This window comes from Pseudozyma hubeiensis (assembly GCF_000403515.1).
Source record: "Pseudozyma hubeiensis SY62 DNA, scaffold: PHS58, whole genome shotgun sequence".
Taxonomy (NCBI): domain Eukaryota; kingdom Fungi; phylum Basidiomycota; class Ustilaginomycetes; order Ustilaginales; family Ustilaginaceae; genus Pseudozyma; species Pseudozyma hubeiensis.
The window spans coordinates 354,189-379,329 of record NW_012133840.1 but is presented as its reverse complement, the minus strand read 5'-3'; the positions used below and the strand labels follow the sequence as shown (position 1 = coordinate 379,329).

The window sequence follows — 25,141 nt, the reverse complement described above, 5'->3', positions numbered from 1 at the left end:
AGATGCGATCAAGTACGGTCGACACCGTTAAGAGCAACATGATACTCTTTCGATTCGGATCTCGACATGTCAACCTTCAAGGTGGGAACAAGCTTGATGATCACAGTCGACACGCTGGCCCCTCCAAGTCAGTCTGAGTCAATATCCGGCAATCACTGGCTCTACGCTCCTGATCGATGGTCAGTCTTCGATCGGTTGTCAAGTGCTGTTCGATTTCAGACAAGTCTCACACATGCGCTCAAAAGATGGAAGTCATTGATCAAAAAGCGCAGGCATTGCTCGTCCTCCTTGTTAGCAGGCTCGGATGGAGATCCGATGAGCACAGGTGACTTGCGCCAGCTAGCCATTGCAAGCACGCCAACGAGCTCGAATGAATGAAAATTTGTATTAAGATATCGTGACAGCAACAATGGGAGCTTCTCGACTGTGACAACCCACAGAGCTCATCTAGTTGGTGTTCTCCTGCTCAGCAGAAGTGGCAAACTCGAACGGCCTGCCTCCGTCGAGCTTGGTCTCGAAAGCCTTGAAGTTCTCGGCGGGCACACCGAGCTCGAGCAGCTTGGCGTAAGCGCTTCGGAAGTCGTTGAAGAACTCGTCTTCGCTCTTGGCGTATCGCTGTACGTGCTTCTTGAACGAAGGGTCCTGCACCAAGGCCATGTCGGTCATGAGCATCATGAGACTCTTGGTCGACTTGTCCTCAAACTGAGGAGGACCGTTCCACTTTCGGATGTTCCACTTTTCGTTCATGAGCAGGTTGAAGTACTCGTTGGTGAACGAGGTAGGAGCAAAAGTCCAGGGGCCCTCGAAGCCAGATCGATCCGTGTGGCATCGGCCGAGAGCGTGTGCGCCAGAGAGGGCAACGATCTCCTGGTCGTTGAAGCCCATCTTGTAGAAGATGTATCGAAGGTGGTCCTGGCCCTTGTCACCGTCGGGCAGTCGGCCGTCAGGAGTGCACTTGTCGGCGGTAGCATCCTTGCGGCCGGGGCGCCAAGGGATCTTGGGACCACCCAGCTCCTGAACGGCGGCGACGCCTCCGAGCGTCCAGAGGTCAGAGTAGGTGATCCAAGGGAACTTCTTGTGGATCTTCTCCATAAAGTCGCGAGCAGCACCCAGACCGGCGTTGGCGCCGTGTTCGGATTCGGGAGCGAACCTCATGGTGGCGCCGTTGGAACCACCGGTGTTGCTGTTCTTGTCGTACGTGCCCGAAGCGTGCCATGCGAGACGCACGAGCACGGGACCGTACGAGCCGTCGTCGTACTCGGGGTTCGACTCGAGCTCCTCGGCGATGGCGTTGTACACGGCCTGATAGTCGGCCTTGGAGTGAGCGCTGGTGGTGGCGGGGCCTACCGAGCCTTTGGAGCCCTGCAGCTTGTTGGCGCCATCGGCACCGACGCCGAGGATCGACTTTTTGTCATCCCGGCCAAAGGCGAGGAAGGCACCACCGGCAGCAGCAGCGATGGCGACCGAAGTGAGCAGCACCTTGCTCGTCGACGAGCTTCCTGATGGCTGAGGAGGGGGTGGCGAGCCAGGAGCAGGGCTGCTGTAGTGACGAACGCTGGAGCGGATCGGGGCGCGAGGAGCAAAGTTGCGAGTCGATGCTCGCAACGGTTGCGCAACGCGAAGACCAGTGCGTAGGGTGGCCATCTTGTGTCAACGGATTGGGAAGGGACGTGATGTATGGTGGTGTAAGAAGAGGAGATAAGCGTACGGTTCGGCAGGCTCAAGGGAGGCAAATGACTCGGGAAGAAACGTGCCACATAACAAGAAGAAATCGAGTCGCCGAAGGCAGAAAATCACCAGTACCACAGAAAAGCTTTGCATTTCACCGGGTTCTAACCGAGCGATCATCAGCTGTCAAGCTGAGCAGACGTCACTCTTTGCGTGCTCTCTCCAACAAACAGCACCGGCCTCAGCCTATCACTAGACGCGATGCCAAGTATGCGTCTCAAGGCATTGTGAGCAAAGTCGGGAACGCTTCGTGGCCACATCAGGGTCTAGCTGGATGGTTGGATCGACCATCGGACGAAGCCGCGAAGGATTGCTTATCTTGAAAGCCGAAGATCACCAACCGGGTCTGAGCCGATCTCGCTCGGTTCAGCTCTCCGCGTTGCAGAGCTGGAACGCGGTGGCATTTGTCATCCACACCCTCTTTGCCTTGGCAAGCCTCGTGAAAAGCGCATTTCGCAGTCGCCGTCTGCAGGTCAGTCGCCGTTCGCCCAATCGTAGCGTCGCACGTTTCTGTGGCTTGAATTTCCACAACTCAGCCTCGCGGTCGGTTCGTCTGTGAATTGGAAATCGCTTGTTACATCGAAGACTCAATCACGTTGTCTAAAGAAAATCTCGCGCGACACGTCTCGCACGACTCTTGTGAGACCAACAGAGAGTGCGAGAGCGTGCGGAGAGGATGGTGCGGACGAGGGAGCCCGTGAGCTGGAAGTCTTGAGGTGCACGGGCGGCTCGCGTGTGGTCATTCCTTGGTCTCTGTACCTCTCATCGACACCTCCTACACCTCCATCTTTTGCCTTTGACTTCGCACAGGGCTGCTTGCATCGATCGCACGCAGTGCTGCCCAAACTATCAGACGCTCTCAACGATCGCGCTTTCAAGCCAATCGCCTTGGTCATTAGGGCGCTGCTCCTCGGTGTCGCGCAACCGTTGACCCCTGCCTTCTTCTCAGGATGAATCCGCAGCAGCCAAACCAGGCGCCGCCTGGTCCATATCAGGGTCAGCCGGCTCCTCCAAGACCAGCTATTCCCTCGGGAGCCCAACAACAGGCACGCTTGCCAGCTCAGGCGCAGCAGCAGCCGCCATATGGGCAGCAGCGTCCACCTCAACTTCAATCAGCGCAGCAAGGTGCCCGACCGCCGCCTCCACAAGCCATGCAAGCTCGTCCGCAGCAACCTGGCATGTCTAGTGCTAGGCCAGCGTTCGCTCCTTCGACCAGCATGGCTGGCGCTCGACCACCTTCCGGCCGTCCGTTCCCGCAGCAGCCCGGCTTGCAGCCACCTGGCGCATCCGCTGGAGCGCCCCAGCAGACACCGCAGATACAAGGTCGCCTCAGTCCTCATCCACCAGCACCCACTGGCGCAGCGGTCGGTATAGAATCCCAATTGGCTGGCATTCAACTTCAAGAACGTCAGCCAAGCCCCGCCCCCGCTTCCGCACTCGCACCCGACGCCGGCCCTGCAAAGACCAAAAGGAGCGCGCGCGCTTACCATACCGAAGCGCAACCTCCTCCGGCTTCCGGATGGAATGACGCGCCTCACCAACCCAACCCATCTCCGGCTCCATGGCAGCAGGCTGCCGCCGCACGAGTCGCACAGCAAGGTCACCAATTCAATCAACCCCAGGACGACGACGCTGCCCTCGACCAGATCCCCGGTCAACGCAACATGGTGTCTCCCGCACAGGCTGCCCACAATCGTGCCATGATGGCGCAGGGTGCCGCCCGACCCAACTTGCCCTCCAACGCGCAAAGCAACGTCCCTGGAATGCAAGCTGCGTTGGGCGGCGGCAGCGCCATCGCTCAACCGCCTCATCAGGCCGGACAGCGATTTGCAGGGCCCCGCAGCAAGATCGATCCGGATCAGATTCCGAGTCCGGTCGAGATGCAGGATGCGGACCAGGAATTCTTCGATAAGGAGTGGTTCGCCACGTGCGGACGAGGCGGCATGCCGCTTAGCACCACCAGCTTTGCCGCCGTCGACCAAGGCAACTGCTCTCCAAAACATCTCCGTCTCACCACCTACAGCATGCCCGCCACCGACGAGCTCGCAACCACCTCACAGCTTCCGCTGGCTGTACTCATGCAGCCCTTCGCCCAGCTGCGTCAGGACGAGGCTCCTATCCCCGTCGCCACTTTTGGCGAGAGCGGCCCTCCGCGTTGCAAACGCTGCCGCGCTTACATCAACGCATGGTGTGTCTTTGTCCAAGGCGGTCAGAAATGGACGTGCAACCTTTGCGGCACTGCCACCGAAGTTGCTGCCGACTACTTTTGCAACCTCGACATGAGCGGTCGACGCGTCGACTTTGACCAGCGTCCCGAACTTTCGCGTGGCTCAATCGACTTTGCCGTGCCCAAGGAGTACTGGGCCATTCAGTCTGCACCGCCCGCCTCGGTTCTGCTGCCCGTCGCGCCCGCAAGCACTCGCACGGAAACCGCCAAGATCGAACCAAAGCAAGACGCCAAGGACTACGAGGGCACCACGCTCGGCCTCAGCGGTCAGGGGGCACAGGCCGCAAGGACCGCCACCAAAGCCGCCAACGACGCGCTCAACGGCTTGCAGCTCGGCAAGGGCCGCACCACCGTACGTGCGCCACGTCCTTTGACCTACTTGTTCGCCATCGACGTCAGCTACAGCGCCGTCCGATCCGGTGCCCTCGCCAGCTCGGTCGAAGCCATTCGCGAGACCCTGTACGGACCCAAGGACAGCTCGGCGGATGCGGGGACGAATGGAGCGCCCGACGCCGATGCCGCCGCCGGTCCCGGCTTTGGCCTCGTGGAAGGCGCTCGCGTGGCAATCCTCACCTTTGACCGTGCGCTTCACTTTTACAATCTCTCGGCAGAGCTCGACCAGGCGCAGATGCTCGTGGTCGGTGATATTGACGAGCCATTCGTGCCCATCAGCGACGGTCTCTTGGCCGATGTTTGGGAGTCTCGCCACCTCATCGAGGGTCTGCTCGACAACCTGCCCGCCATGTTCGGCGAATCCATGGTTGGTGACGCTGCGCTCGGTGCTGCGGTGCGTGGCGCCCAAGCAGCGCTCTCCACCATCGGCGGTCAGGTCAACATCTTCCTGTCGACAATCCCCACTGTTGGACCTGGTGCGCTCAAGCATCGCGAGGACACCAAGCTGTACGGCACCGACAAGGAGAAGAATCTGTTCATCCCGCAAGACGGCTTCTACCGCGGGGTCGCAGAGGAATGCGTCGATGCAGGAATCGGCATCAACGTCTTCTTCTTCCCTTCGCAGTATATTGACGTGGCAACCATCGGCGTGCTGCCAGGCTCAACGGGCGGAGAGGTCTTCTTCCATCCGCGCTTCGATCCTGTTCGGGACGGTGTCAAGCTGCAGAGCGAGGTGCGCCGCACCGTGCTGCGCGAGACGGCCTACAACGTGACGATGCGCCTTCGATGCTCCAACGGTCTGCGTGTCGCCGACCACTTTGGCAACTTCTTCCAGCACAACGCCACCGACCTTGAGCTGGGCACCATGGACGCCGACAAGTGCATCGCCGCACTGGTCAAGCACGACGCCAAGCTCGACGAGAAGCACGAAGCCCACTTCCAGTGCGCCGTCCTCTACACCACCGCAGAAGGCGAACGCCGGGTTCGCTGCCACAACATTGCCGTCCCGGTCACGTCATTGCTTGGCAACGTCTTCCGATACGCCGATATGGACAGCGCCGTCGCGTATTACAGCAAAGAGGTCGTATCTTTGGCGCACGCCAAGCCGCTCAAAGAAGTGCGTCACTACCTGACGGACAAATGTGTCAAGATCCTGCTTGCATACCGTCGCAACTGCGCATCCTCGACGAGTCCAGGCCAGCTGATCCTGCCGGAAAGCTTCAAGCTGTTCCCGCTTTACGCGCTGGCCATCAACAAGACCAAGTGCATCAAGGGCGGCAATGTGACTTCGGATGTGCGCGCGTTCTACATGCGCTTTTTCCGCGCACAGGGAGTGTCGGCGATCATGTCGATGCTGTATCCGAGGATGATCGCATTGCATACCATGTCGGATGCGGATGGATCGGCGATCAAGATCCAGCAGCCGGATGGCAGCTCGGTGGATGGAACGAGGATCAAGACACCGGCGTTGATGAGACCTTCGTATCTGCGCATGGAGGGTCACGGAGCGTATTTGTTGGAGAACGGTGAGATGTGCATCCTCTGGTTGGGAGCTAACGTCAATCCGCGACTGCTGGAAGACCTGTACGGAGTCAGCCAGCTGGAAGAGATCGATGCAAGGATGACGCGCTTGCCCAAGCTGCCGACCAAGTTGTCTAAGCAGGTGAGGGCGATGGTGCAATCGTTTGCATTGCAGCGGAACAAACCCGAACTGCCGGTGTTGATCGCAAGACAAAACAGGGATGGAACCGAGGTTGAACTGGCAAACAGCCTGGTGGAGGACCAGAACAACGACGCGATGAGCTACGTTGACTACCTGTGTCATGTGCACAGGATCATCAGCTCGGACATGACGAGTGGCAAGGAGGAGTCCAGTTCGTGGTTCTCGACGTGAGGTCGCCAGGCGATGTTTGTTTTGTTCCGGTGCAATGTGAGATTTCAAGTAGTGGCCCCTGTCAGCGAGATGGAGGTGTGCACGAGTCGCACGACGCGATCTGATCCTGGCTCGCCTAAAGTTGACACTCTGAGCTGAGCTTCGCTTCGAAGGGTCCAGAGCGGACTGACAGCGAACAAAATCACATGCCTTGCAACGGACCCACAAATGCCATTTTGACATGTCACAGTGCGAATGTCGTGTCTTCGGAATGCCGCCAAAATCCAGTTAGCCGCCCATCTGAGTTTCAAATCGAAAAACACTCTCTGTAATTGAAACTCATACTGACACTGACACTGACACCCACACCCGCACGCGCGACACACGCATACGCCCGCTTCCGCCACGTAACCCTCCTTTCCTTTGCATCCCATCATCACCATCACTTCCCCTAGCTCACCCTCTCTGCTTGTACTTGGCGTACTCGTTCGGTATGAAGCCAACCATCGTATCTTCGCTGTTGGCTCTTGCTTGTGCTGGCGTAGCTACCGCGCATGGCGGCGACTTGCTCAACCAGGGCTGTCGTCCCATCGCAAAGCGCTCGCTGGATCTGCAGAGGCGCCAGCTCACCCAGTCCGGCGGCGAGGGTCAGACCGTCACCGCTGGCGGTGGCGCGTCTGCTGCTCGCTACAGCTGCGATCCCAACACCTGCAAGCTTCCCAAATGCCATTGCGCCGACACTAACCCCCCCGGTGGCCTCGATCCCAAGGATGTGCCTCAATTCATCGTCTTTACCGCCGACGATGCTGTGCAGGACTACACCATCAACTCGGTCAACCAGTTCCTTGCTCAACGCAAGAATCCCAACGGCTGCACGCCGGTCATGTCGTACTATGTCTCGCTCAACTACACCAACTATGCCCAAGTCACCGAGCTGTACGTCAATGGAAACGACGTTGCCGATCACACCATGACCCACCAGGAGCAGCCCGCCACCAATGCCGAGATTGACGGCAACCTCATCACACTCAATGCACTCGCTGGAATCCCGTACAAATCCATCATCGGATATCGCGCGCCGTTCCTCAACTACAGCCGCGCCAACTTGGAGCACCTGGCCAACACTGGATTCACCTACGACTCGAGTTCCACCGCCTCGGTCCCTGTCACGGACCCCAACACGGACGCCTTTTGGCCATACACACTCGACAACGGCATGGCAAACGACTGCAGCTCGGTAGCTGACATTTGCGGCGGTCAACCCAAGCTGCCTGGCTTCTGGGAAATCCCCATGTATGCCATCTTTGACCAGCGTGGAGCTGCGGGCGCCCACTTGATGGACCCTTGGCTCGACTCTTCCAACGCCTCCGACGTTCTTTCGTGGATGAAAAACACCTTTACGGACCACTACAACGGCAAGCGACAGCCGTTCGGCGTCTACACGCACCCCATCCATCTCGCCAAGGGCTACCCTGGACTCACCGACCCCGTCGACCAGATCAACATGCTCAACGAATTCCTCGACTGGGCCACCACGTCGGCCGACATGCAGAACGTTTGGATCATCAGCAACAAGCAGCTCATGGCGTGGATGCAGAACCCTGTGCCCGCGAGCCAGCTCAACACGCTCGACGCCTTCAAGTGCCAGAAGCCCAACGCGGGACACATCTGCAACGGATTCCAGGAAAACAACGACTTGCTGGAACACTGCATCTCCAACACGGCGGGCGATGCGCTCAACAACTCGCCCTTCTATACGTGCTACGGATGCCCCGTCACGACGCCGTCGCCTCAGCAGCCTAACCCGCCTCAGAAGAACAACGATAAGTCGGTTCGCACGCGCATCCCAGCCAACTGCGATACGGCCTTCTGGGATCCTATCAATGCCAGGTGTACTTGCAATGGTTCGGGCTGCGCATTCGACGATTCGACGCGCCCGATCGGACCCAACGGCTCCAACTTGACTTCCAGCGGCTCGTCCAACACGGGTTCGTCGTCGGGCTCTTCTCCCAGCGCTAGCTCGGACCCGTACAGGACGTTTGGCAGTGGCGCTGGTCGTACGACGTCGTCGAGCGTGTTTGGATGGGCCGCCTCTGTTGTGGCGGCTGCAGTAGGTGGTGCCATGATGGTCTTCATCTGAGATCCTTTCTTTCTTCTTGCGCACAATGCCTCGAATGATGCTCGCATCGCATCGCATCGCCTTGCCTCGCGTCTTTGTCCGTTGAGGTGGGCGAGGCGGTGCGCATGGACAATTTCCTTCTCAATCATCGTATGTGTCTTTGCTCTGCAAGTGCGTCGTCTGCGTTGAGATGTGTGCCGTGTGTTGATGAAGGTAACCGGTTGCAAGGTCGTCTCCGCTTTCGGAGCAGACACTGCTCAATTGATAGGCTTGACCATGCCCTGCGAGATGAGATAGTACACGAGGGTCGAATCTTGAGCGATGATGGCGAGCAAAACGTGCGAGGTGTCGACGTCTTCGCCTGGCGGACACGATGCTGCGTGCGCGTTGATGAGGGTAAAGATGGCCTTGAGTCTGTGTATTGTTCGAGCACGAGACACTGGAGATCAGCACTGGAGCAATTTGAATGAAAAGAGGAAGAACGTACTTACTGCGCAGGTCGGAGGTGTTGTGAGATTGTGAGTGGGATGACGATTTCGTACGACTTCTGCTCGCCATTCGACGTGGATGAGAGTTGAGCAAAGTGGGTGTCAGTGACGAGCACGGATGATGCAGAGCGAGCTGGAGACTTCCATTGATGACTTACGGCATCCTTTCGACGGCCTTTGATTGCGGCCAGACCGACGCTCAACAGGTCTTGGCCTTCGTCGCTCTCCTCGACACGCCCAAGCTTCGTCGTACCCGTTTTGAGCGACTGCGTTCGCTCTCGTATCAACGCTTCAGCCTCTGTATCGCTGAGAGTGCTGAGATCCTTCGTAGTATCGCGTTTATCCTCGGCATAGTCGTCCGCAGTCGAGAGGGCGAGAGGTTCAACGACGTCCCAAGCAGCAGCACCGTTCTTGAGATCGAGATAAGTCTGGAAGAGCGCCGATGCTTGAGATGGATATCGTCGGCATAGCGGTGCTACGGCTGGGAACGAAGGGTGCGATGCGGGAGAAGCTTGCAGAGCCGTGCTTGATGATGGACCTGCTTCTGCGTCGATCAGCGCGTCGTCTGTTCGGGTCAAAGCAGACCGTGTCATGTGTCAGCGGGCACGATATGGAGCAGCAGTGGTTCGCGAACGTGGAGGATACGTACATTGTTGCCTCTTTGCGAGCTGGTGGGACGAGGCTTCGGGCAGCGTTGGCACCGAATCTTGCCCCGCGATCGAATCATTGACTCGCGGTGCAGACATAGACGCCATTTGTGCTGATTGCCGTGTCGTCACTGACATCGACGTCGAGTGGAGAGGAGACTGTGTAGGTGTGTGGGATAGCGTTGGGACCCTTTTTTTCTCGGGCGCCGGCTGAAGTTCAGGGTCTTGCTCGCAGAGTGGCTTTTTTTGTTTTGCGAGAAGTGCTGTTAAAGTGGAGAGCTCGGATGAAGAAGTCAAGATCTGACATGTGACGGTTGCCCACATCATTAATATGCTCTCGTCCCGTGCCGATCATGGATTGTGAAAAGTCACACTTCATCCCACCAGTCACGGATCGAGAAATTTCTCCAACTCCGACACGAACCGGCGGGTCAGCAAACCAAGTCGAATTCTGTCTAGACACTGGCCCAGAGCCCGAGCCCGAGTGTTAGCCGGCCGTCCCGCCTGTCTCGGCTAAAAACCTCAAAACATCATCGCACGACCATTGCCGTGCAATCTATCAATTGATCGTGATGGCCTTGTCCCACTAGCGAGCTCAGGAGCCCTCGGCAGATGGATTCACCTACCACCACAGTATGACCGTTGCGATCAGGGACGAACCTCGTTGTGTTCCTGCCGGAGATTCCAAGTACACTGTAGGAGCCTCGCTTGTGGCCGTCGGTACAGCCGACTCTGGAACTCCGCTCGTAGCTCCAAGCTCGGAATGTCCTTCCGCGCTGCTTGCGCGCTGCTCTTGCGACCGAGCGCTGCCGTCGAACAGCCCGCCGGGATTGCGGGCCAGTTGGAACCCAAGCATGTGCCTACCCGATGCACGATTCGGCAGCGTCAGAATTTGTCCACAGCACGCCCTGGATCCGTTCCCGTGCCGCCGGCATGAGACCGCATGGTCAAGTCGTCAGACCTCGCTCGCCTTCTCGCTTGATCCGCGTGGCTCCTCGCCTGCTGTTAGGGGTGTCCGCCCATGGAGCATCAGATCAACATGCGGTGCGACCACACGAGCCCTTCAAGCTCCTCCGTCTCTGCCATGCGCGCCTCTTGTTTTCGCTCCACCCAGGCTCAGCCCTCGAGCCCCTGTTCGGTCCAGTGGCTCCGGTCGATCGCACCAGACTACGCGGATCCAGTCGTCGCAAGATAAGCATTGCTTTTGGTGCGTCCTTACTCACCCTTGGACTGCACATGCACACACACAAACACATCTACGCCGCACCGGTACGCCATATTCGCCCTGCCGCTTCCCACGTCGCGGGACCAGCGCGCTTTATCCGGCACGTTTGTGCCTGCAACGCAACAGTTTTGCCGTCCTCAGGATGTTCATGTTGCATTCTGACTTCGCTGTTATCATGCGCCACCTCTGACTTGATCCGGTAGAACAGGCTGTCAGGCTCGTCTCCCTGACACTATCACGATCCCTTCCAAAGCTGTCGCGATTGACCACGCCTGTTCTCTGCCTGCCTCAGCTCGCCGACCACGCCGATCGTCATTTACACTCTTAAGTCACATAGCTGACATGGTCTTCGCCTCTTGACCACCTTAACGACTTGGTCATTACTACAAAACCATCCTTTTTGCCACCTCTAGCTCAATATCCGCTACATCGTACGCCCCTTCACTCAGCCCCTCCGCTTATCCGTCCGTACCCCTTGTCAGCTGTGAATCATGCGATCCTACTTCAGAGACGAGATCCGCATAGAGCTAGCCGAGCAGAACCAGCATAATCCTGACGACAACAACGAGTCAGGAACTGGACCTCTTTTCTATGCCGATGACACCAGCCCAGCTTCACCTCTGCTCTCTACTCGCACTTCCACATCTTCCGCCACCGAGTTCGAGTGTCAAGGTTCACTCTATTCGCAACACAATGACCTGCACGGTCGCTCGACCCGCGCATCGAGTTCGTCAGAGACTCTCGTCGGCAACTTTATCTCAGATCACTTTCCCAGCCTGAAGAACAAGCTTCCTGGACCACTCGCTAGCCTTGCTTATGCTCAGCTTCCTACCGAATATCCGCGATCAACATCACGCCGCCTACTCCATCGAAAGAAGACCGTGTGTGCCGTGCTTCTTCTCGCCGCGCTGATGCTCGGTATCAGCGGTCGTCATATCTTTCGCAGCAGCAAGCCGACTCTCACCAATTCGCTTTGTAGCGCGACGGACCTTTTTTGCCCTTCATTACACGACGAAGACTCGTTGCAGGATGCTACCATCGCCGTTCCAACAATCGCTCGACCCGAGCATCCATGGCGAGCAGAAGATGTTTTGCCGTTCGACCTGCACCACGATGACACCATTGCCATTGCTCCACTGGCTCCTGCACTCTCGGCTGCCAATAGACGTCAGCTCCATGTGGTACCTTCCCAGCGACCATGGATCGAGGACCGCGAATGCCTCGATGCGTGGGTCACACATGGTACGGTCTGCGAGACACTCAATGGAGTCTTTCGCAAACAGCCCGACTTGACCAATGTTGACATGCTGTACAGTTGGGTCAATGGCTCGGATTGGCGCCATACCGCAGCCAAGTGGATGCATGGATACCGTCCGCAAGGCAGATGGCAAGAGTTTGTCGAAGAAGATCTTTTCCCTTCAGTCGCACCTTCACAGCAGCGGACAATGCCGCCTCGACGTTCTCCACGCAGCACAGGTCGCGAGAGCGAAACAAAGCTGACACGCAGATCTGGAGCCGCTCTTCAAAGCCGCTTCCGTGACCACCAGGAGCTGCGCTTCTCTATGCGCACGGCTGCGAAACATCTACGCGGCTTGTCCACCATTCACATTGTCGCACCCGACTTCTCGGCGCCGTATCACCTTCAACCTGGGGCGCATCAACCTTCCGAGTCAAATGGGAAGCCAGACACTCGATCGAAGATCGCCTCGACACTGCAACGTCGACTCTCCCGTGCGCCGTTCAAGCTCAACGTAGACCGACTCAATGAGGACTTTATGGGTTTGCCTTCCCAGCTGCGCAGGAGGCAAGGTCTGGGCACCGACCGCTTCACCACCGACGAGGGTCAGATTCGCGAAGGACAAGTGCCTCAATGGATGTCGATCGCAAACAGCTCGATCGTGCTCTCCGGACAGGACGCCGCCACCTCCCTTGAAGGCGCTTCTACCGACTCCTTTTCCAGCTCTCTGTACCGACTCTTTTCTTCGCCATCTCCTGCGAGCACTTCGACGAGTCAACCCAAAGTGCGCCTACACCACGATTGGAACGTCTTTACCGACAACTGGCTCGTCACACAAACTCTCACAGATGAGGAACGCCAGCACCGAGACGACTACCGTCGCGCAGCTTTGCCGACCTTCAACTCGATGGCTGTCGAGTCGATGCTTGGCGATCAGCCAGGCTTGCAAGACACGTTTGTCTATTCCAATGACGACTTTTTCTTCGCAGATGATGCGAGCACAGGCGACATCTCGTCTCCGCTATTTGGACCCGTGTTTCGTCTCGACTACAACCTGCTCGTCGAGGGCAAGCGGTCGCCTAAGGGAACACCGGGAGAATGGTCGTCGCTATGGCACACCAATTGGCTGTTGAACCAGAGATTCGGCCCGCGCAACCGGCCTTACATCCAGCACGTTCAGAAGAGCTTCTCCAAATCTCTGCTGTTGGAGACGCGAATGGGCTGGGCCCACGAGCACGCGGAACTGGGAACGCAACGCTTCCGCAACGGCGGCAACAACTTGGTCACTCATTTCCTCACGTACTACAACATTGTCGAGCGTCACCGAGAAGCCTTGCTGTGGAGCTTCTTCATGCTTAGATTGGACGAGGATGGCGATGGGCTCGTCTCATTGCAAGAGCTTGAGCGCGCCTTGACGCAGATGGGCTTGACAACGCCGCAAGCCGAAACGGTCCTTGCCACGCCGACCGAACGAAACTCCAGCGTCACCGTACGACTAGCCAAGAGGACAACGCTGAAAAACGACTCGGCCAACGCTGCGCTCATTCAGGCAGGATGGCCTGTACCGCTCAAGAGCCGGTACGCTTTCACGTCGCAGGACGGTTATCCGCTGGGCAAAATCTCTGATCGAGTCATCTACCGCCGCTCCGACTCGAACATGCAGAAACGCTTTGTCAGCTCTCCTTCGAGCAATCGGATCCCGGCACGCGGCGAAACAACGTACTTTGGATGGCCCGACTTCGTCGATGATCCGTCGCTGCATCCTAACAACGAATGGCATAATCGGCGCTTCGAGCGGACAGCGTGCGAGTTGGACCTCGATCGTTGCTTCCTCACGCCATTTGCTGGCTTGCGTAGCGGTACTGTGGGATGGGAAGACGTGTTTAAGCAATTCGCGTTCGCGGACGGAGCCTGCGGTGACTGCTTGATCCATCATCTCGTGGCGCAAAGCGGACAGCGTGGCTTGGGTGCCTTCCTTCCTCCATCGGACCGTGCTTTCGATGGCGAGGAAATGCGCAACCCGCATCTCTCGGAACAAGTTCCTCATCTCCCGCTCACTTCGGTCTGGAATACAAGCACACTCACCGTCGACCCTGCCTTCGAACCAGAGTCGCCGTGTTTCAGCACATCCTGTGTCCTCTCCAACTCTGGATTCGGACAGGGTACAAATCTACGATCGTTTGCTGCTCAGCTGATCCAGCGCTACAGCTACACCATCGCAGAATCGCCAATTACATTCAAGCAGCTCGAGACGCGCTACAACTCGGACAAGGTGATGGCGGAGCTGGAGGCATCCATGAAGCGGCCCTCCGCTCTGGAACGATTCAAGTTGCAGCACAGCGAGAGCGAAGCAGGCGACTGGATGCAGAGCCAGCGCAGCATCGACGACCAGAGACTGGTGTTTGCATGCATCAATGATGACATCACGGATCGATGGGTTGACAGTGTAGGTGAAGACTTCACCAAGTGGATGGGGAAGATGTGGGTCAACAAGGAGGAGTGGGAGCTGTAGCAATCGTGAGCCTCACCCGAGTGATGCTGGCCGCATCGAGGTTCCTTGCTACGGAAGATGGGTAAGAGCATCGCACTGCAGTATCGTCTCATCATTGAGTGACTACTCGTATAGGTTCACCACGTTGGCAATGTATAAATATAATATTAAAATAAAGTATGCGCAGAGACATCGCAAATGTTAGAGTAGAAAATCGTGTATTTTTGCGGCACTTCGAGAATTTTCGGCTGGCTCGGCGAATTTTTGAGCGCACACCGAAGCCGGCTGTTCCCGAGCAGGAGCAGTGCGACTAGGAAAAGAACCGCGAATGCGTCGTGACCTCGAAGGAAAGAGTTGAGAGGGCCGCGCCAAAAGTGTGCAGAGTGTGCAGGGCGCCTTGGCTCTTGGACGGGCAAGAAGATGAGCGGTGTTGTTGATAGCTCGGTGGGACCGGACCGCAACAGACCCTGTCGTCATCTCTGCTCCGCAACGTCGTCGGAGATTGTACCAGCCTCCATTCCTGCTTCCTGTCGCTCAGAAGAGTCTTTTTGGAGAGGCCGTCTGTGCTCTCGTGAGAGCAGAAAGTATCAGGCCTCGACCTGACCAAGAAGCGGTACTGTGTAGCACCGAGGCACCGGATCACCCTGCCACGATGCGAACAAAGCGCTTTTTTCCCCTCCACATCGCCAGCAACGTGCGGACAAGCTTTTGAAGCATGTGCCCTTTAAACTTAGAGTTCAGCCTCACCCTCTTTCCTCTTCGAAAGAATATATCTTGTAAAAATAATGAATGCAAAATGCATCATCGGCCCCATGGTCATGGACCGAGCACCGTCGCTGCTCAAGACGATATGTATGACGACTACAGCGCGGAAGAGGTGCGTCTTCTGACCCGTAGTCGATGAGCACGAGGTTCCATGTGCAAATGTGGTCTGCCCATGGCAACAGTGCGAGTCAAAGGGGGTGCGGCTTGGTAACTCTCTTTGATGCGTGTATGAGTAGTGAATGCGTTGGTGGCTTGGAGGAAAGCTCATTCAGACTCACTCATCTTGCAGCGCGGATTTTTTTCTAGGCGTTTCTTCCAGACTTGTTGCATCCACTCATCCCTGACTCACGGGATCCATTCGGTACCTTCTCCCCTCCGCTTGTGCAACTTCGGAGAACTTCGACAACCTCGTCTGGAAGGAGGAAACCAACACTCATCCCCCCTGCATCAGTCTCGCTTGCGCACTGGCCGATTGGAGCGACTCTCTTTGCGCATTGTCCTTCGAGACACCCTCGTCTTCGTCTCCGTACTCGACTGCCTTGGTCGCCAGTATATATGGTTGTTTCATTCGCGAAGCCCGCTTCCCGGACCGCCCTTTGAATTCGTCTTGCCGCAGAACCACTCACGCCCCGGACCTACTGCCAACGTGTGACTGCTTCGATCATCCTTTGCAGCGACTTTCCTTCTCTCCACCAACTACGCTTACCGGGGCAGGCTCCCAGCACCGTGTCGAAGAAGCTCTTGTCGAGCTCGAGCGCGAATCATGCCGCGTCGAGGGAATCTCGGCGGTCACCGCGTGGTGATCGCCTCGCTCTTCCTCCCGGATACACTCCAGTTTGTTGAGCCCGAATTCGAATCCGCGCTCGCAGAATCACCGGAAGAGTCCACCGCGCCACCCTCGCCCGAGTCGCTGCCCAGGGATGCTCCACTACCATTGCACGAGCTCAATTCGAGGCTCGCGGCATCCATGTCCATTTCGTCGCAGGACCGTCAAACGCGTTCCATGCCTCTACCCGCAAGGACGCCAAAGAGTCGCCAGCCTTCGGTCACAGGTACCAAGATCAACATGAGCGAGCTCATGTACGAAGCTGCTGTGCCAAGGCTCGAGATGCGCGATGGCCGTGTCTCGGGAGCATCCAGTCCACACATGAGCTCGCGCAGAGGATCCATGTCGGAACACGCCAATACCACCAGCGCGGCTGCCGAAGCGTCGGATATTCCGGTCGCGCCTGCATCCGACCACGGTCGAGCCGCCATCACGCCAGATCCAGCAGGCTCGAGCCCCTACGGGACCTCCCCTTTGCCAGTACAAACGGCTCCGATCGCCGCTGCTGCTGCTTCGGCACCCAAGAGCCGCCGTACCAGCTTCAACACCAACACGAGCAGCGGCACCGCGCTCGCTCCGCCTTCGTTCGTGCCGGAAGGATCGGGAACACGCACACCAGGCGCAAGAGTTGGAGGCAAGCTCGGCATCACTACACCACTCAGCATCATCTCGGATCTCGCCGCTAGGCAAGGTGGGCCTTTGCCGCCTCCCGCTTCAACCTCCGAGAGCGAGAGGCACCATCCGTTCGGCTCTGGTGCCGTCACTCCGATGGCAGGTGCGCAGACACCGGGCAATGCCAACAGGCCGCCGGGACTCGCCCGCGCCTTTCCCTCGTCTCTCAGCATGACCAGGGCCAACCCTTCAGGAGCAATGTCAGCCGGACCTGGCCAATTGCCGACCCTGAAGAGTCTGGCTGCTGCCAAGTCTAGCAACACGCCTCCCTCTTCTGGGTCTGGCACCAAGACACCCGGTCTCCCAGCTTTGAAGAGCGTCAAGACGGCCAGCGCGGTGGCGAGCGGGTCCATCAACGACCATGGAAGAGGAGTTCCAGCCTCGCCTGCTCAGACACGTAAAACATCCGCATCGACAGCCGAGAGGCCATCGTCGAGAGAGCTGCTAGGCCATGCGCGCGCACCGCGAGAGCGCGAACGATCCGTCACCACGTCACCTGCCGCATCCATCAAGGGACGATCGCATCACCACGGCTCCGCAGGTGGCGGTGGCAACAACCTCGGGCCACCCGCCGCACCCTCTTCCGTTTTCAGCCGCAACAGAAGCATGCGATCCGTCACGCGTCGCGGAAGCGCGCGTCGAACGTCGTCGACCAACGCCTCGCATCTCAGGAGGCGCACCTCGACTGCTTCTCTCGATACGGTCGCGGACGACGATGCCGATCTCGCCTTGCCGCCTTTCGAGTTTGTGAGCAATCCATCTGCCAACGGTGGTCTCATCAACGCAGTCAAGAGCATCGAGCGGGAACGTCTGCGTGCTGGTAAGCTGTACGTCGGCACACCGGGCCTCTCGACGGAAGGCTGGCTCGGTCCCGCCGAAAAGCGCGTGCTCGAGCAGAAGTTTATCAAGGAGCGATCTTCCATGCCAGTCTGGCTCGAGGATGAGGACTTTGACTTGAGCTACAACCGCTTTTGCAAGCAGATCCTCTGGCCCACCTTCCACTATACCTCACCCACATCCAAGGGCCTCGACAACGAGCACGAAGCCTTCCGCGCTTACTGGGAGGTCAACCGTCGCTTCGCCGATGCCATCGAGGACATCTATCAGGAGGGCGACATTGTGTGGGTCAACGACTACCACCTGCTTCTCGTGCCGCAGATGGTGCGTGAACGTCTGCCTCACGCCACCATCGGTCTGTTTGTGCACATCGCTTTCCCCTCGTCCGAAATCTTCCGTTGTCTGAGCATGCGCGAGACGCTGCTCAAAGGTATGCTCGGTGCCGATCTCATTGGTTTTCAGACGCACAACTTTTGCCGTCATTTCCGTCAGACCGTCAGCCGCATCCTGCAGCTCGAAGCCACGCCCAAGGGCGTCCAGCTCGAGGGAAGTTTTGTCAACGTGGCGCCTTTCCCCATTGGCATCGACGTGCGCAGTCTCAACGCGAAGCGGCAAGACCCCGAAGTCAGCGAGTGCGTCGCTCAGCTGCGACAAAAGTATGCTGGCAAGCGAATCATTGTCGGCAGGGACAAGCTCGATTGGATCAAGGGCGTGCGGCAGAAATTGCTCGCATTCGAGGCCTTCCTGGACGAGAACCCGAAATGGGCTGGCGAGGTCGTGCTCATTCAAGTCGCTCTGGCTACCACGGAGGAGAACGAGGAGATCGGCGAAGCGACCGACGTCGTCTCGCGCATCAACAACAAGTACAGCTCGCTCACCTACCAGCCCGTGGTGTTCCTCCACGTCCAGGATATCACGTTCAGCCAATATCTGGCGCTGCTCACCGTCGCCGACTGCTTCCTCGCCACGAGTCTGCGCGAAGGCATGAACCTCACTTCGCACGAGTTTGTCGTCTGCCAGGAAGTGAGCCATCGTCCTCTTGTGCTGTCGGAATTCACGGGCACCTATTCGGGTCTTCGTGCCTGCATCGGCATCAACCCTTGGAACACGAAACAAGTGGCGCACGCCATTCACAAGGCGCTTACCATGGACGAATCGGAGATGGTACAGCGCTGGACGGATCTGCACCGCGTCGTCGTGACGCAGACGGCGCAGCAGTGGATCACGTCGTTGTTGGGACACCTGGAACGGGCGCATCTGGAGCAGGAGAGGCTGGAGAACATGTTTGTGCCGCGACTCGAGGTGGCACAGCTGGTATCGGAGTGGCGCGCTGCGCATTCGCGTCTGTTGCTCATCGATCTCGAGGAGACGCTGGTGACGTACGATCCGCTCGCTGCGCACGAGCAGGGCGGCTTCCGTCCTCCCGAATGGTTGTTCAAGCTGCTCAGCGACCTTGCTGCGGATGCGAAGAATGTCGTCTACGTTCTCAGCGGCATGGGCACCAACGATCTGGACCGCGTCGCTTCGCGCATCGACAGCATCGGCTTCGTCGCCGAAGACGGTTGCTTTGTCAAGCACGCCGGCGAGAACCACTGGAACAGCCTGGTGGCGCCGTTCGACCTTCGACCGGTGCGCGAGATCCTGTCGTACTTTTCCGAACGCACGCCCAACTCGTACGTCGAGGAGCGAGGTGCTTCGGTCTGCTGGCGCTTCTGGAACGACAAGCAGGGCGACCGCAACTCGCACGAAGCGCAGTGGGCGCGAAGGCAGTCGGCCGAGGTGGCCAATCTGATCCACGAGCGGTTCTCGCACTCGTTGCGCGTGGTGCCGTGTCGCACCAACTGTTTGATCTTGCCTCGGCACGCGAGCAGGGTGGCGGCGGTGCAGCACATTATCATGCAGATGAGCATTGTGGGCAGCATGTCGTTGCCAGGACCGGGCGCACACAGCGGGAGTCAGCAGTCGTCGTCGTCGACGCCGTCGCTTTCGGCGCAGAGACCGAACGACGTCGCGCAGCGACTGGCAGACCAACCCGACCAGCCACCGCTGGAGAGCGCCTACAAGCAGCCCTCGAACTACTGGCCGATGCCAACCACGCACAGCACTCGTGCCTCGTCACCCGTAGTGCACCACCACTCGCACGCGCACCACCCGTCCCCACACTCGTCGATGCGATCCCACCCCGGATCTATCTCGGTCCATCTTCCGCACCACTACCACCAGACGCACACGTTCGACTTTGTGCTGGCGCTCGGTCAGGACGAGAAGCTGCTGGCGTACGTCAACACGTTGGACCTATTTGCGCCCGTCACGTGCACGACGATGGACCTGGAGAAGAACAGGGGCACCGAGGCGGCGTACTTCTTGGCACAGTCGGATGTGCAGGAGGCGTTGGAGGAGATGATTGGGTTCCGCGCACGCGATCTCAAGTGGGCGAATCGTTGAGCGAAGCCGATGCCGGTCGGAGGCGAGCAGCTCGTTGTCGTGTTGCAACATGAACAGCGTGCGAGGCAGTCGACAATCATATGTTTTTATTTTATTTTTTCGAGTTTTTGACGTGAGCAGCGAGAGTGGGTCGAGGGTGATTCGGAGTTAAGAACCTGCCGTTTCGTTTGATAGAACCATGAAGGAGCAAAAAAACCACGTTTGAGGCTGGATAGGGGCAGAGCGGACGGGCTGTCCATTCATGCATTCTCGGAGACGAGCACAAAAGAAAGAGCAGAGAACAAATAAGGCGCCGAGGGGCGAACAGCTGCTCACTGCCAAAAGGGATCGGGATCGTGTTGCAAAAGAAACGTGGCTCCGTTCGTCTAGGTTACGCGAGCAAAGTGGTGACCGCGGCTGGCGACCGCTCCCACTTTACCGAGAGTCGAATGCATGGCGCTTGAGCTCGGTCGCATCGAAGCGAGCAACATCAGCCGATTTGTCCACTGCAGCTTTGTTTTTTTTTGTTCTCAGTCGTTGCCTCGTGGCAAACACGGAACAGCGGATGATGAGATGCGATTGGCAGAAGGCGGAAGTTTAGAAGAACACAACAAAATTGCATCCAGATTGTGTGGTTCCCGGAACGAGACAGTCCGAGCGAGCGCGTGGTCTGACATCCGAGACAAAATCACTGCCGACATCATGATCCTTTCTCGTTGCTTGAAAGCACGTCGGTGAGGTTGGCACTTCGTTCCACCTTTTACTTCAAAGTAGTTCCACTCGATCATCAAAGGGTCATGCAGAAGTCAGTACGAAGCCTTTCACGTGTTCCGACTTCCGCGTTTGCCGATGTGCTGGTGCGCAAGGCGCACGCGGTCACGCACGGGAGCGATTCCGGCTAGGCTCGCTTATGCGACTTCCCTTCTGCCACCTCATATTGCGGAAGGATGTCGGTGGGCGGGCGCTGCTCTGCTTTGGTTGTCTGCTTTCTCGACCCTCGCTTCCAACAAACTTTGTGCGCTCGCTCTTTGCGAGGCGAACCGCCGATGCATGGCGTCACTTGCAGCAAGAGCAAGGTTCGCCTAAGCATCCTAATCAGATCAGATCTGGTCACCTGTGATAACCGGTTCCTCCTTCGTTTCGTCGGTCCGATGGTCACCGTTGCCCTCAAAGAATCGTGACAGCGGTCGTGTGTCACGACTTTTCCAGTTGTTTGCCAAACCCTGAACCCCACAGTGCTTGCGGAAAAGAACCTTACACGTCTCCGCCGGAATTCGGCGATGGTCATCCGCTTTCATGCATGCACAACGCGGTCGAGCTTCATTTTCAAACTGCGACGAAGGTGTTCACACGATGAAACCGAGATCTGATTAGCTACGAACGCGCCGTCGAAGCTTCTGCATACTTAGCGTGTCTCCAAAGTTGACCGTTCTGCTGTAGACAAATCCGAATTCCGGGCATGCAGTCAATGCTCCTTACAAAAGAAGCGTCGCCGTCAGATGTTCCAGCTAGGTCGAGAGGAAAGATGGGTGCTCAGTGGGGGCCTACAGGTTTGATTCCTGGAGAGACAGCTGTGAGGTAATCTAGCCGCAGTGAAGTGAGCTCGTGTATCAACATCATGGCGAAAGATGAATGACGCAAAAAGATCCGAATTCTGCATGGCTTGTCTTGCTTCCCGAGTAGGCTTCCATGCGATCGATCGCTGACATGATCTTCCTGCGACCTTGCGTTTCACGCCACTGAATAGCAAAACTCGATTGGACGGAAGATCATCCCGCGAGATAGTACGACCCGAGAAAGGAGGCTAATGCAAAGACTACCGTGTCGGCGAAGACAGCGTGAGATGCATCAGGTGCAAGCGATGCTCGTCTGTTTTGCGAGGATTGTCACCGCCACGAGCTATGCGTGGACAGAGGCCAATCGACTCACCTTTGAGCTCGCTGTGTGTAAGTTCTTTTCCGCGGAAAACATCACCTTGATTTCAGCCCACCTCGACATCGGAGAAGAATGCGCGTGAGCGTCGCGAAACCATCAAGCCGTCTTGCAGCACGCAATCGAAATCAACACGATCTCGGACCTCGTCGAGTGGCAGGGGTGGGAGGGGAGGACCGCATAATTTGCGACGCCTTTCGCGATGCGTGCGGGTACTATTGTTCTTCGGGTGATCATGCCAGGAACCAATTTCGCAGGTCCACGATTGGGAAAATCGGGGTGTGCTCTATTGTGTGACAGGGTTTCATTGTTCTCGCATCGTATCAAAAGACTTTGAAGAGGTCGCTGTCCATTGGCTGTAGATTTGCTGCCGTCGGTCGGATGGCGGTGACGGAATTCACCGAGGAATCCGATGACACACGCGTTTGACACACGCTACACAACGTTAATAGCGCGCGCGGAATCGGTTCTAGAATGTTCGAGCTTTTTGACGTTCGAGCATACTGCGCGATCATGAGGACGTTGCCAGGAATGCTGACCTGATTTTGTAGACAACCCCCACTTTCCGCCGGAAGATCGGATACATATCCATTTGCATCGATGCGGGTGGACAACCTCGTTCCCAACACAAATACGTCTGCACCTATCGAAGCATGAAATCCGGGATCGAGCCCTCGTTGATCGGATGAAATCATTGTGAGACTGCGCGATACCAGTGGGACTAAAAAAGCTCGCAAAAAAACTCGCGTGATACGCCGGCGACCTCTGTGCCCACAAGGGTTCTGGAAAGTTACGAGATAAGGCTGCGTCCTTGCCGATGGCTCCACAAGATCACCGAGGTCGCCGTGCACGAAGCGACCGCTGCTTCAGAAACGACCGGGATGTCGCACCATCTCGGGACAGGGTAAGACTAACTTAGCGAGAAGGCTTCGATTACGTCGACTCGGCAGTTTGTTCGGTAAGACGGTCCAGCGAAGGAAGGGCAGCGGAGGGACTTGGTGCTCGTGGCATTTCGCGATCTCGGTTGTGAACCAAATGCCGTAGGAGCTGGCACATCCAAGAATTTGGATCATCCCTTCCCTCACATAATAAAAGCGTTGTCGAGAATTGTGAGATTCCAGCGACAGGATTGCATCGGTAAGCCTAGTTCACGATAGCCGACGCTGTGCTGCACGAAAGCGTGAGCGGCACGCCGTATGCAAAGCGGTCGAGGAGGTCTTGCATTCTGTGACAACCGATTTTGGATGTCGGAGCCACGCGTAGGGTGCAGGAAAAGTCGGAAGTGACGGATGAATTGAGCTCAACCCGGTTCAACTCCTCTGGCTGCGCGACACTGTGCAGCAATTTACGAATTTCAATTTGGGGGGAAGCCGCGGCTCTCGGAATGAGATCATGCTTCTCAAGGTGGCGGTGGCTGATCGCTGCGGGGTGACACTCTCTGCCTGTGTCATTGATCCTGCACAAAGCGAAATGAAACACAACACACGAGATGTGGCCGCTTACTTGACGAGACTGTTGGACACAGTGGCTTATAGCATTGCATCTGTTCCCGTTTCGGCTGTCGGGACGGAAGACTTGCAAACCGGGCTCCTCACGATGGCTTTTGCTCCGTCGATCGGTGCAATCCTGTTCGCCCTCAACTTTCTTGGACGATGTGCTTGTTTCCGTCTTCGGTGACGCATCGAGTGTAGTAGCGAAGGGAGCGGTAAGTCTGTCACGGGAGATGCATCCTGTGACAAAACTCAATTTCCTGTAGCGTGTCACTTCATAATTCTCCCCCTTTCCGCTCGGCTGTTGCCGAACCCGGGTGCACCTGTGCTCACCTGGGTGCGCGCGCTTCGTCGTCGTGGTCGGCAGACGCTCCGACTCGGCAGTTCTGCGACTATCCTGCGCTCTGCGCAACGCCTGCCTGCGTGGTTGTGGGCCGAACGTGGGTTTGCATTGTCATGCGCTGAATTGCTGCTGGGCAGCTGAATCTATGGCTTCGGGTCGCATACGATCCCGGTCGCTGCTGCCTTGCACTCCGTCGAGACAATGTTCTTCCAAGTCAACTTGGCCGCAGACCCGCGCTTATTTGTTGGCCCTGCATCTGTCTACCAAAGTCATTCGGTTGCGTCCCAAACGGCGTATCGCTGAATGGATGGTCAAAGGCAGCAAGCAGATGCCTCGAGCCGGGTCGCGCGCCTCTCTCATAGAATCTTATCCGCGCCTTAATACCGGCGCAGGCTGATTTGTCGCCAAGGAGGCTGATGGCTGCTGCATGGTACATCTGACATGGCGCTCGCATGGTGCATGTCGGTACGTTTCAAAAAGCTTTGTATGCATCCCGCCTCTCTCCTTGTGCGCAGCCTCCGATGCTGCTGTCTGTCAACTTCGGCAAGCTCGCCGATCCGGCTCCATTCGGCTCTTGGCCTCTGCCAGCTTCTGCTGAAGCTCTGCTATTCTCCTTCCATCCCCTCCTCCCTCCCTCCATTCTCTTCTCCTTCCTCTTGCTTGCAACTACTCTCTCAACCATCATCTCTTTGACGTTGCTCGACTTCTCGAACTTTTCTCTTGATAGCTTTACCACGAGCACTGCACATCCTCACCGGCTGCTCTACCGGCTTCTTCCAGGAGAAACCGACCTGCTCCTTTTTCGACATCTCGAGTTGCTGCGCTTCGTCAGCCACTGCTGATTCAGCAAGCTACGGAAGATCCGCCTGACTCGCATCCGAACGGAAGTGAGCCGTACCAGCAGACGCTAGCGATACGCTCCACCCTTGTCATTCCGCCAACCTTGCTCCCCGCCATCTCGCCCTGCTCTGGCTACGCTTGGACGCTCTCGGCTTGCGTACCGCATCATCGCATATAGTGATAAGCGCAGTCTTATTGGCTACATCATTTCTCGTTTCATCACGAACTCCTCGCGTCTTTCCTGCCACGATTGTCCCTCGCCCGTTTCATTTGCAGGAACATTCGGTGCGAGTCGACTCCTGCCATCCCACTATCGAGGTCGACCAAGCGCCAACCTCAAATGAACTTTTAGCCAACTCCGATCTAGCTTGCCCTGACACAGTAAAGTGCGGCGCTACGGAGATTAATCCTTGCCGGTCCTATTGCCCTTGCATCACCTCACCGGTTCCAAGACTCTGCGAGAGGCGCATCGTTCAGCCTGCTTCGCATCGCTCGACTCAGCCGTTACCTATCGAGATTCAACGTCACTCGAGCGCAGCGAGACCATCTAACTGCCATCGGGCATATTCTTGTAGCCTGACCTT

At 57.4% G+C, this 25,141-nt stretch overlaps 10 protein-coding genes across 10 annotated transcripts; 7 read left to right on the top strand and 3 right to left on the bottom strand.

The window, feature by feature from the left end:
- Positions 1-447: 447 nt before the first annotated feature.
- On the bottom strand, positions 448-1,644 carry PHSY_006260 (hypothetical protein; the record flags this gene model as incomplete). The annotated part of the gene is made up of 1 exon (XM_012336863.1): positions 448-1,644. The coding sequence occupies one exon, from the start codon at positions 1,642-1,644 to the stop codon at positions 448-450; it is 1,197 nt and encodes a 398-aa protein (XP_012192253.1).
- Positions 1,645-2,811: 1,167 nt separating this feature from the next.
- PHSY_006259 (hypothetical protein) lies at positions 2,812-3,102 on the top strand (the record flags this gene model as incomplete). The annotated part of the gene is made up of 1 exon (XM_012336862.1): positions 2,812-3,102. The coding sequence occupies one exon, from the start codon at positions 2,812-2,814 to the stop codon at positions 3,100-3,102; it is 291 nt and encodes a 96-aa protein (XP_012192252.1).
- Positions 3,103-3,392: 290 nt separating this feature from the next.
- Positions 3,393-6,242, top strand: PHSY_006258 (transport protein SEC24; the record flags this gene model as incomplete). The annotated part of the gene is made up of 1 exon (XM_012336861.1): positions 3,393-6,242. The coding sequence occupies one exon, from the start codon at positions 3,393-3,395 to the stop codon at positions 6,240-6,242; it is 2,850 nt and encodes a 949-aa protein (XP_012192251.1).
- Positions 6,243-6,714: 472 nt separating this feature from the next.
- PHSY_006257 (candidate polysaccharide deacetylase) lies at positions 6,715-8,361 on the top strand (the record flags this gene model as incomplete). The annotated part of the gene is made up of 1 exon (XM_012336860.1): positions 6,715-8,361. The coding sequence occupies one exon, from the start codon at positions 6,715-6,717 to the stop codon at positions 8,359-8,361; it is 1,647 nt and encodes a 548-aa protein (XP_012192250.1).
- Positions 8,362-8,597: 236 nt separating this feature from the next.
- Positions 8,598-10,331, bottom strand: PHSY_006256 (hypothetical protein; the record flags this gene model as incomplete). Its single annotated transcript, XM_012336859.1, has 3 exons — positions 8,598-8,754; positions 8,832-9,393; positions 10,136-10,331. The coding sequence occupies 3 exons, from the start codon at positions 10,329-10,331 to the stop codon at positions 8,598-8,600; spliced, it is 915 nt and encodes a 304-aa protein (XP_012192249.1).
- Positions 10,332-11,191: 860 nt separating this feature from the next.
- Positions 11,192-14,449, top strand: PHSY_006255 (hypothetical protein; the record flags this gene model as incomplete). The annotated part of the gene is made up of 1 exon (XM_012336858.1): positions 11,192-14,449. One exon carries the CDS (start codon positions 11,192-11,194, stop codon positions 14,447-14,449), a length of 3,258 nt encoding a protein of 1,085 aa, XP_012192248.1.
- A 23-nt stretch (positions 14,450-14,472) lies between these two features.
- PHSY_006254 (hypothetical protein) lies at positions 14,473-15,845 on the top strand (the record flags this gene model as incomplete). The annotated part of the gene is made up of 3 exons (XM_012336857.1): positions 14,473-14,510; positions 15,195-15,305; positions 15,500-15,845. The coding sequence occupies 3 exons, from the start codon at positions 14,473-14,475 to the stop codon at positions 15,843-15,845; spliced, it is 495 nt and encodes a 164-aa protein (XP_012192247.1).
- A 111-nt stretch (positions 15,846-15,956) lies between these two features.
- On the top strand, positions 15,957-19,973 carry PHSY_006253 (glycosyltransferase; the record flags this gene model as incomplete). The annotated part of the gene is made up of 1 exon (XM_012336856.1): positions 15,957-19,973. The coding sequence occupies one exon, from the start codon at positions 15,957-15,959 to the stop codon at positions 19,971-19,973; it is 4,017 nt and encodes a 1,338-aa protein (XP_012192246.1).
- A 49-nt stretch (positions 19,974-20,022) lies between these two features.
- PHSY_006252 (hypothetical protein) lies at positions 20,023-21,133 on the top strand (the record flags this gene model as incomplete). Its single annotated transcript, XM_012336855.1, has 3 exons — positions 20,023-20,085; positions 20,487-20,686; positions 21,019-21,133. 3 exons carry the CDS (start codon positions 20,023-20,025, stop codon positions 21,131-21,133), a joined length of 378 nt encoding a protein of 125 aa, XP_012192245.1.
- Positions 21,134-23,027: 1,894 nt separating this feature from the next.
- PHSY_006251 (sex-determining protein) lies at positions 23,028-25,027 on the bottom strand (the record flags this gene model as incomplete). The annotated part of the gene is made up of 2 exons (XM_012336854.1): positions 23,028-23,614; positions 25,000-25,027. 2 exons carry the CDS (start codon positions 25,025-25,027, stop codon positions 23,028-23,030), a joined length of 615 nt encoding a protein of 204 aa, XP_012192244.1.
- Positions 25,028-25,141: the final 114 nt, after the last annotated feature.